The following is an 11013-nucleotide window of genomic DNA, read 5'->3' as shown; positions in this document are numbered from 1 at the left end:
AATTCTGCTGCAAACAGTGGATCAAAAAGCAAAAAAGTTCCTTAGCATGTTTCATTTTTGAAAACCCACAAGACTATTCATAAACCCAATTAGAAAGAGGGTGTGCAAAACCACCAACGATGCTGGCAAAACCCTGAAGACCTGATTCTGGTTGAAGTACAGAGAAAAAAGAAAGCACTACATACTTAATTGAAGATGCTTTTGTCTTGATGTTTGCAAGAAATGCTATGAGCTAAGGAAATGCACCACATTATGATCTGGGTTCTTTTCAGTTAAACCTCCCAGGATGTGTCTCTGAGGCATCTATACGAAATGGTGGATAATTCAATGACTTACTTGTGAGTGAAGCAGTCAGTAGCTGATCCTTCTACCCTTTCGTACAGAAGACTGAGACCCTTTTGTACATTCAGATATCTGAAACTTTGGTTCTTTTAGAACTTTTGATAAACACAAAATAATTTCATGACTATAGAACTCTACAGAACTTGTGTTCCTTTCTCAGTGTTGGGTAAAACTGATCTGCCTGGGCTTGGAGGGCACACACTGCCCAGTGGGTGTACACGCACGTGGGGGTGTGCAAGGGGCGGCACAAAGGCGGGGCTGGCCGTGTTCTCCACACGTTCATCATACCAACTCCCACCTATGCGGAACACTGCATTTTCTGCTGTACCCAAAATCTATTTCTTTGTTACCTGAAAACTTAATCTTGTATAAAAATATGACTGTTTCTTTAGAAAATAATATGTTTTTTTTTTTAAGAAAACCTGGCAGATAGAAAAAATGGTATATCAAAATATGGTAAACAAATGTTGTAAAATACGAAATCATTACAAACATCTCATAGAAAGACACGTTGTGCTAAAGTTCTCTCCGGAAGTGCGAACAACATTGTTACTATACATCTAAAGGTTATTAACAGATTCACTCTCCTGGACCTGGTTTCATTCTCTATCTTAACAGCAGTGGCAGTAACTGTCTTAGAAATGGCCCTCTCTCAAACACTAACATTTTCTGTACACTTAAACTTCGAAATTAACAGACACCCTCTGCAGCTGTGGTTTTAAACCCCAATGTGTATTAGCTCCATTTGGAGAGCTTAAAAGGAAAAGGCAAGGGCGCCTGGAACTTGCCGCAACAGACTGAGTTTATTGGCCTGAAGTGGGACCCAGACATTGTCACTTTTTCTTAAAGCTCCCCAAATAATTCTATTGTGCAACCAGGGCTGAGAATCACAGCAAAAGACCCGTGAGAAAACAGTCATTCTTAACTTGACATATATTAACTGATTGTCTGTAGGTATCATTCATTCAGCAACACATTCTCCATGGTCAACAAGAAAGACCATGTACACTAAAACAGTCCTGGAAGCCAAGAAGAGTTAGTAAGCTTTAAACACATATAAACACACGCAATCTCCGGTATTTATATATGTATAACATATACGTACAGTTATGGTATTTTGGTTAAGCAGAAACTAGCATTACCATAATTGGTTCTTGATTAAAACAAAACAAACAAAACACCAAGCACAAACATTTTCTAAGACATTTCCATAGTTTTAACAGAAACTCGTTTTGTAAACGCCACAAAATGCACACAGACATGAACACCACTGATCAGTTTTTCTGAGGAGAAACTCTGCTGGGTCCTAGAGCTTTCTGGGAGAGCAGGAAGAGGACAATGGCACCGAGCAGGCGTGAAGGGGTCACAAGGCATCAAAGCACACAGAGCCTTCTGGTTATTGCTTCATTCCCGTCTTCTGGACCTAGGCTGTGCTTCTGTTACATCCATGTCTTTGGCTTGCTAGAACTACAGGATTTTGACCACTTTGTTAGTGTTCACTTTGGGACAGCCCCGGAGAGGCGGCAATGGCTACGTACTAGACACTAGACATCGGTCTCTCCGTTAAAAGGAGAGACTCTTCTCTCCTCCCTCAAACCACGTGTGTGAGGGACTGACCAAAAAAAAATAAAAATTACAAGCAAACAAATAAATCTAACAACATCTTCCACATGATTTAAAAAAATGTGATGTCGTGTAATCAAACGAAGAAACAAAAACGAGGAACAAACACCACGACTCAATGTTCTGAAGGCCTGGTAACCAGTAAAGCACATTTCCTTCCAAAGGATCATGAACTTCTGGGCACTGGTCTTGGTGTACATTCTCTGTAGTTCTTTTATCTCTGTGTGATACTTAAAGTGCAGTTGTCCCAAGGCTTTTATTTCCATCGCAAGTATCATCAAGAAAGAGCTATATGTTCTGGGATGAAGAAAATCTGGCACAATTCCATGGCTTTCCAGCCTCCAGCAAACAGCAGGCTGCCCGTGGAGCCAGCTGTGTGCCAACGTACTCTATACAACGAACTCTGGAACTTCATCATGAGTGAGATCCAGAGAAAAGTACTTGCTGGTTCTTTTGACTGGAAAAGCATCTTGGATGTTGACACACTGCTGAGCCAAGCAGCTATTGCAGTACAGGCCTTCCTCATCCAGTTCATGGCCGCACCCAAAAGTGTAGCTCTGAGCAGTGTCTTGACACAGACCTGCGATGCGCAGGAAGTCTTTCTGATAAAGTCGGATGTCATCCAGGCTCAAGCTATGTCGATCAGTGGAGGTCTTTGGTTTCCGACATATAGTCTGCAGAATAAGGAAAGGTGAGAACAACTTTAAGAGTAAAGACCAAAGTGAAAGGTTAGCAATATTTTCCCTTGTAAAGAGAGAGCTGCAAAGTCTTAGAAGGTTATGGAATCTTTGTATGTTGGAAAGTGATTTCCAGTCTGAGGTTTCAGGGCCGCTGAGGCCCTGTGGGGAAAATGTCACAGCCACTAGTAACAGCAACAAACATTCACCAAGCCCTTAGGTACAAGGCCCTGACTGTTCAGTCTTCCCATCAGCCAATGGCCTGAGGTCAGTGCCATTATTCTCCCTGTTTTACAGATGAATAATCTAAGGCAAAGGAAGTAAATCCAACAGGAACCAACTGTCTCTACATCTCAGAAGTCAAGCAATGGTCTTGAAATGGGACTGGATAGGTAAAGATAGGGCCCAATTGTTTTTTCCCACTAGAATATGACAATTCAGCATGGTAACATTTTCATGCTGAGGCCTGTTATTATTTTAATAAGAAGTGGGGAAATGATGGGGCACCTGGGTGGCTCAGTGGGTTAAGCCCCTGCCTTCGGCTCAGGTCATGATCCCAGGGTCCTGGGATCGAGCCCCACATCGGGCTCTCTGCTCTCCAGGGAGCCTGCTTCCTCCTCTCTCTCTGCCTGCCTCTCTGCCTAATTATGATCTCTGTCAGATAAATAAAGAAAAAATCTTAAAAAAAAAAAAAAAAAAAAGAAGTGGGGAAATGAACCCATTATTATTCAAGAAACACAACTTAAAGAAGTGTTTTTTTGTTTTTTTTAAAAACTAGAATTCTTGGATAGAAAAATAATACAAAGTACGGAGAAGGCTGGGAGGCAGGAGTCGGGTCCCGAACACTGTCAACGGTGTTCTGCCAAATACTTCATACAGCAGGCAGCAGACTTCTAGAACTCATTATCCTAACAAGTGCTACTGGCTGAAAATATAAATAGGTTAAAAAGTGGTTCAGATAATTACATGAATGGAAGATGCTTAATGGGTGATGGAAGGAAACAAGGCATCATTCCTCTCAACTCAAGAGCTGCTTGAAAATGCACAAGCCAACCTTGTCAGAATAAGTGCTCACGTTTTACTAAAGGCTAAAGTGCTGGGAAAAAGAACAGGATATGAACCCAAAAACATTTTATTAGGAACTACCACCTCCGGGCACCCTCTGAAGATACCAATCGGCTGTACTCAGGCAGGCCTCCTGGGGACCGCCAGGGTCTCCCACACAGAATGTGTTAGGTCCTCTCGGCAGGCACACAGGGGTGCTCCTGCCTTGTAGCTGTGAAGCCCGAGCTGGGCCCCACGGACATTTCTGTACCGTCAGACCTAACACCGGGGGCAGAACTGGGGGACGAACCCAGGCGGCGTGACCCTGGAGCTCATAATCATCATGCTACACATACTGCTTTAGAAATGACTCAAAAGCATTTAATAAAACAGCAGGTGCGCATTAAGGCTACTTAAATGAGACAGATGGAGAAAAGGGAAGAGAGAACCATACACAGAAGACAAAAAAAAAAAAAAAAAAAAAAAGAATTTAAAAAAAGACGGAGACAGTTCGAGAGAGAGAGGCATAAAGAGGAGAGCAAGAGAATGCTCAGGAAGAAGATGTGAGAATCAGTTATAGAATAAACCCGGATACTGCAACCACGAGTTTCAGAGTGCTTTATCTTCTGATATGTTAACAGTGTAGCCAGTGACCACAGGGTATCAAACAGCCTCACTCAGCATACTTTGAAAATCCAATCTGGATGGAAAAATCAGGGTGTGGAAACACTTCTGCCAAACACTCCTCACGAGAAAATCCTTCTCCCAGTTGTTGAGGTCAATAAATACACACACACACACACACATACACACAGTTAACCAGAAGTCTATAGAGGCTTCCCAGCTATAAGAAGTGTGAAACAAAGTACCTAATTTATCTGAATGAAAATCAACTCAAAGATGAATGGAACAAGCAAATAAAATGGACATAGCTTTCAACAAAACTGGAATATCATTTCCTGAAAGTTTTTAATTTTTGCTCATTTATATTAATAGAACAGTGAGTTCTATTTCAAGTTTTCTATAACTTCCAATTCCTTCTGTACCTGCGGAAGAGAATCAGTGCTCTGGCCGCGAAGCTTGACGACGGTTTCTGAGGAGCTGGAGGTGGAAGAACCGATTTCTTTCACAATCAACCCTAAAGTAAAACACAGGGAAAAAAATAGTAAAACCAATGAAGACTTCTTATTAGTCATACCTCTTGCCACATATCTGACATATACGACCATCAAGATCAAAAGGTCAAATATTGGCTGTGACTGAATAATCTGTTACTCTTCCGTGGTGTGCGACCAGGATGGAACACATTCTGTCTCTTGTCTTACAGCAAACAGGGAGGAGAAGGGTTAGAGGACAGGGAGGAGTTTAGAGCCTGAATTTTTCTTTCTTTCTTTCTTCTTCTTTTTTTTTTTTAAGTATTTTATTTATTTATTTGACAGAGAGAGACACAGGGAGTGAGGGAACACAAGCAGAGGGAGTGCGAAAGGGAGAAGCAAGCAGGGAGCCTGATGTGGGGCTCGATGTCAGGACCCTGAGATCATGACCTGAGCTGAAGGCAGAGGCTTAACAACTAAGCCACCCAGGCACCACTAGAGCCTGAATTTTCTAAACAACAACTTCTAATTAAGGTATTTATGAAGTCAGTGGCAAAAAGAAAGACCGTAGGTGAAAAAGCAGTTTATTGCCTAAAGTTCCCTCATGTTCCATAGAGCACGAAGTCTGAACTTAACCCCAGCTGAACCACGACATGGCCTTCTATGTTTGCTTCCCCTTAGATGTGAGACAGTTTTGTAGGGGCTCTGACCACATGGATCTGGGATGGAACTCGGGCCAGATGAGTCATTACTGTGATTACTGTGTCTGCTGGCCAGTGACATGGCCTCCCTGTGTCGTAGTCTCCTCCTATAAAGGGCTGAAAGCAGCATTTAACCCACAGAGTTTAACAATGACTGAAGAGCAAATGCATAGAAAGGGCAAAGGGTTGGACCTGCCTGCGGGACACACTCAACTCACAGGACCTTCTTGGGCTGATAGGGGCCCTGTGGCACTTGCTTCCTGCAGCAAATCCAGCTGGCAGGGGCCACAAATGGGAGGTCGTCCTGAACACTTGGTTCTGGATCTCTGAGAGCAATAGGGCTCCTAATCTTCTAATATTTGGAAGCAGAAATTCAAAGCTGAAACTTCCCTCTGTGGCTGTGGTATGTGAGTGAAACGTCAGAAATTAATGTTTCAGAAGATAAAGCTGCTAACAAGAACTGGAGATGGGAGTGAAGATGATCACTGACATTTTTCTTGCAGATCAATGAAGCAAGTCAGTCAAACCCCAGGTCCTCAAAGGTGAATGATTTCTTAGGTAAAGTACGTTTCCACCTTATAAAAAAAGAACCTTGAGTAATGTGATTTTTATTTAGCTACTGTTAATTACCTCAGAAATGGCCTTTTGTGTTCTATCTCTTAATTCTTTAGAAATGACTCATAAGTGACTAGTATAGGCCTTGCATATATTAAGTGTTTGATAATTAGTTCAACTGAAACACGAAAGGAAGACATTCTTGGTTTACATGTAGACAGAAACTCTCAGGTGGATACTTACATCTTGAGGGTGATACAGACTGCTTTGTAGGGGGTCTTTCTCTAGAATATCCTTATATTTTAAAAAGCTTCAACTTTTAAAAAAAAATTTTACTTATTCATTTGAGAGACAGCCAGAGAGAGCATAAGCGGAGACAGAGGCAGAAGCACACTCCTTGATAAGCCGGGCACCCGAAGTTGGGCTTGGTCCCAGGACCTGAGGATCATGACCTGAGCCAAAGGCAGACCATCTGAGCCACCCAGGCACCCCAAAGCTTTAAACTTTTAATAAATCCTCACAGAAAGATGTAGACTGGTGCACTAGGACCTGGAATGGATCCTTCTGGATTTCCTGGTAAATGTGCTCTTGGCCCTTATGCCTGTAAATAATCTGCTTCTAAACCCAGACTCTGCGTTAGATAAATCAGCATCAAGTCTGGGGCTCAGAACACTAAACTGACATTGCCCAGACTTCCACCACTACTCAATGTGAGCTCCACATTTTAAAAACAACGTTTAAATGCTCAAATTGTAGAGAATTTGGAAAAGTAGGATGACCCAAGAAATAAAATAAGATCCTCTGTAACCCCATCATCCAGAGAAAAGGCTATTTTTATGTATTTTTTCATATATATACACACATTTTTATAATTTGAGATCTTACTGTTAAAACAATTTGTGTTGTTTTTCTTGCCTTTCTCATATGATTAAATATCCTTTGAAAATCTCATTAGTTAATAGTTGTACAATATTCCACCATATGGACAGAATAAACTTTTCACTGTTACCTGTTGAGGTTTTCTCCTTTTCTTTACTATTATAAATAATATTTCGAGAAGTGCTTTCATATATAAACCTTTTTAAACAACTATCTAATCTATACTTCATTTCTATTTAAAATTACAAAACCTGGGTGCCTGGGTGGCTTAGTCAGTTAAGCATCTGCCTTCGGCTCAGGTCATGAACCCAGAGTCCTGGGATCGAGTCCCACATCAGGCTCCCTGCTCCACGGGGAACCTGCTTCTCCCTCTGCCTCTAGATCTCTCTGTGTCTCTCATGAATAAATAAATAAAATCTTGAAAAAAATACAATAATTACAAAACATCATAAAAGTTAAACGTAGGAATATATAAATAAAAAGCAAAAAACTGTTTCCCTCCCACCGCCTCTTCCCACCGACACTTTGGTGTCTATTGTTTAGAGTTTTCTTTCCACACAAACACACATGCACAAACCGAGAGCATGCACCTATAATATGCATACAATTTTAAGTTTATATTTAATGTATATTAAAATGTATTTATAAGGAAAAATGTCTATGTAATAAAGCAAATGGGCAAAAAAGCCAAAAAGGGTCAAGTGTGGCACAAGAAGTCTAATTACAGGACTAGGGCAAGCAGTCTGATGATTCTGTGTTGGTTCGGCAGAGGGATTCTCTGTAACCGCTGTCAGGCCTTATCCTGGCGGAACATTAGGGGGCCACGGTTCTGCTAGGTCAGCAGGTAAAATTCTGCAATAAAGGAGCCTCATGCTCTTTTGATTAAATGCCAGGATGAGGGGGCCCTGCATGCTGGCCTTGTTCATCTCTGATTCCCAGCACCTGTTGCAGCAGGGAGACCCACTATCGGGGACCATGGGTCTTGACCGAGCAATCGCAGGTCATCCCTGTTGTCAACAGGGTATCTCACTCAAAGCTTGACACGGCTGAGCCATAAGCCCCCACGCTGTGTCCCCACTGCTGATTCCGAACGCGTGGTTTTGTATGGATCGGAAACCAAGGCATGAAATGTGACAAGAGCCATTAGGGTAGACTGATGCTTAAAAACAAAACCCACAGTGCTGGTGTCTTTTTAGGGTAACATCTTTTACTTCATAGAAATAGTTTTTATATAAACCTAGATTAGGGTTCCAGTGAATGTGTGTTCTCTAACAGAATTAATTGAATACGGAATTTAGTAAGTGTCTTTTTATGTCTACCTTTTTTGACACTTTTTCCTCCAGACTCCTACAGCCAGGATAATCTAGAGTGGGGGAAAACAAAACAAACCCAGAGACCTGTTTCTAGGTGCAAGCATTTGTCCCCCTCATGGACAGGGTTTCCCATCTGTAGAAAGGTTTCTGAGGCCCCTTCTAGAAGTATTACAGGAGCCTCTGATTATCATTTAAAACAACAAAACAAATCAACAACAGGAGGAAACTGTACTTCGCCCAGAGCTTGGGGTGGAGGGTGCTTCTTCCCCTTCCTTTCCCATACTCCCTGGGAAGATCCTCAAGCCGGCAGTCTGCGGTGCTGATCTGGAAACTTAATTCCAGTCCAGTCGGACCTAGAGCCCCACCCCAAACCTCCTGTTTTCTGAGACCCCTGCTTCTCAGCCTGGGACGGTGCACTCCTGAAGAAGAACTTCCCGTAAGAGCTCACCAGAGTGTCCATTCAGCTTCCGCGACAGGAGCATGTCCTCGGTGATATAGATGCACATGTCTGGGCTGACTTCCAGGGACTCTTCATTCATCCGCTCCAGGTCCCGGGGGTCGTCGACCAGCATCTCTATCTCTGACACAGAAGAAGGAAAAGGCATTTGGGGATACGAAGAGAAATGGACACCAGAATGCACAGCCATACTGTGAAGGAGGCTATGTGATTCCCTGTATTTTAAAATAGATTTGCTGATGAGAATCTACACTAGGAAATTCAAGGGGAAATTCTCAGCTAGATGTATTCTCTTTTTTCACAAGATTGGTGTGTTATCGACATGTCTTCTCGTGCCACGATTTGTCAATTTTTCTTTACTCTTTAAGAAAGCAGGTTAACTGACTCTTGATTTCTGCTCAGGTCATGATCTCGGGGCTGTGAGATCGAGCCTGGGTCAAGCTCCTCACTCAGCACAGAGTCTGCTTGTTGCTCTCCCTCTGCCCCACCCTTTATACATGCTCAGGCCCGCACACTCTAAAATAAATCATAAATAAACTCTTAAAAATAAAAAAAGAAGGAAAGAGCTCTACCACCTTGCTGAGATGACAGAGGGAAAACTAAGACTGATAGGCTGTTTGCCTGAGGCCAGAGCATAAAGAGTTGTTCACGAGGGGTGCCATTTCCCATAGCTGCCTACTCGCAAGGCATTGAAGGGACTTCATTTGAGATCCACATGAATTCTACAGTAACCACACCAAGCAAATGTGCTGCAGTTTTCCTTAATGAAGTCAGTATCTTTTTCCCAAACGTGAATGTTACAGCACTTGAGGCAGAAAAATAAAAAAAGAGAAACATACAAGGGCGCCTGAGTGGCTCAGTTGGTTAAGCATCTGCCTTTCACTCAGGTCATAATCCTAGGTCCTGGGATCGAGCCCTACATGAGGCTTCCTGCTCTGAGGGGAGCCTGTTTCTCCCTCTGTCTCTCACGAATAAGTAAAATCTTAAAAACAAAACAAAACAAAAGAAAGAAAGAAAGATGCACACATAGGCTACGTTTGTCTGATACATGCTGGAGGTCTGGTTTTCTCTCCTTAACACAGAGTTAAGCAGCCAGGCGCTAACTTTCTATTATAGTCCCAGAATTCCAGTTGCATAGGAGGAATTTAAGTAATACTTACTAAATAACCAATGGCCTGGACTCAAATCTTTTTTTTCTGCAAAAAGTTGAAGACATTTCTGTCACCACTGTTGCATCTACTCTGCTGTCGGAATCAATGTCTACTTAATCTGGGAATCAGAAACGCAGACCTGAGCACTGCAGGCTGACTTCTGCTCTACTTCATAGAAACCACTAGGACTCAGAAGCCACTAGCACCCCAGCCTGTGGCCACAACGGATCACCCCCAGAGGGATGCTTTCTTTACCACACAAGCAAGTCCACCGAATCACGGGGCAGGGAGGGGGCATTAAGAACCCTCTTCTCTACCAGTACTTCCAAGTGGCACTCACACAGCATGTCTCCAGAACTGGTAGTTGAAAACAATACTAGGCAGGAGGAAGGAGGGGGCCAGTGCTGGCGGGGCAGCACTGCAAGTGGGGAGAGCCCCGGGGAGCCCTTACCGTCATCCTGTGAGTCCTCCTCCAGCCGGTCCTTGCCGCTGCTCTCCACTCCGGAGGTGTGCGAGCTGCCGTGGCTGGTCATGGAGCTGCAGGTTTTCAGCTTGCGGTGGATGGCGCTGCCGGAGTAGCTGTCCTCCGGCCCCGCGTCTCGGGGCTTGGTGTCCGCCTCGATGCCCGAGGTGTGGGAACTGCTGTGGCTGGCGGTGGAGTGGCGGGACAGGCGTTTGTGCCGGACGCTGCCCGCGCTGCTCCCGCTGGCCCGGGACCGCTTCTCCAGCTGGTCCACGTCGAGGTCCAGGCTGTCGCTAATGTAAGATTCCCGGTACTGCTTCTTCTCTGTGGGGGGAGGAGCACAGCGCGTCATTACAGGCACCAAGACAGAAGGAATGGCCGGCTGGCTTACATGAGGCTAAGAACCAGGGTGCCTGCGTACCCAGAATGGAGGGGTTGGAGGCTGCTGGGGTTTGTGACAGGAGCACAACTTAAGAAGACTGCAAATGAACAGAAACCAGGACAATAGACCTGAAGTAGTATTCACACCACTCCAAGAGTTTTAAGGCTTTAAAACTGGAAAAGTGCTCTTCCGAAGAGAGTCGCCAGGCCACCTCTGCTCCTCAAACCACTATGGGTCCACAGTGACATGGGTTCAGTAAGTGCGGATAAATACTCAGAAGTGTTTGGAGCCGTGGGACATCGCCACGACAGCCACTATTGTGATTTTGTATT

At 43.8% G+C, this 11013-nt stretch overlaps 1 protein-coding gene across 5 annotated transcripts in view; it reads right to left on the bottom strand.

Moving 5' to 3' along the window:
* Nucleotides 1-557: 557 nt before the first annotated feature.
* The window catches only part of FRMD6 (FERM domain containing 6), a 73994-nt gene continuing 63538 nt past the window's right edge, over nt 558-11013 (bottom strand). For all 5 annotated transcript variants that reach the window (XM_059182082.1, XM_059182081.1, XM_059182086.1 and 2 more), the window contains exons 11-14: nt 10288-10623; nt 8677-8808; nt 4733-4824; nt 558-2639 (exon numbers count right to left, since the gene is read on the bottom strand). In XM_059182082.1, the coding sequence (XP_059038065.1) occupies nt 2355-2639; nt 4733-4824; nt 8677-8808; nt 10288-10623 (845 nt within the window). In that variant the 3' untranslated portion in view covers nt 558-2354. The remainder of the gene's footprint in view (nt 2640-4732; nt 4825-8676; nt 8809-10287; nt 10624-11013) is intronic.

The sequence above is a fragment of the Mustela lutreola genome, chromosome 7, assembly GCF_030435805.1.
Source record: "Mustela lutreola isolate mMusLut2 chromosome 7, mMusLut2.pri, whole genome shotgun sequence".
NCBI classification, from domain to species: domain Eukaryota; kingdom Metazoa; phylum Chordata; class Mammalia; order Carnivora; family Mustelidae; genus Mustela; species Mustela lutreola.
This window is presented reverse-complemented; position numbering and strand designations above follow the sequence as displayed.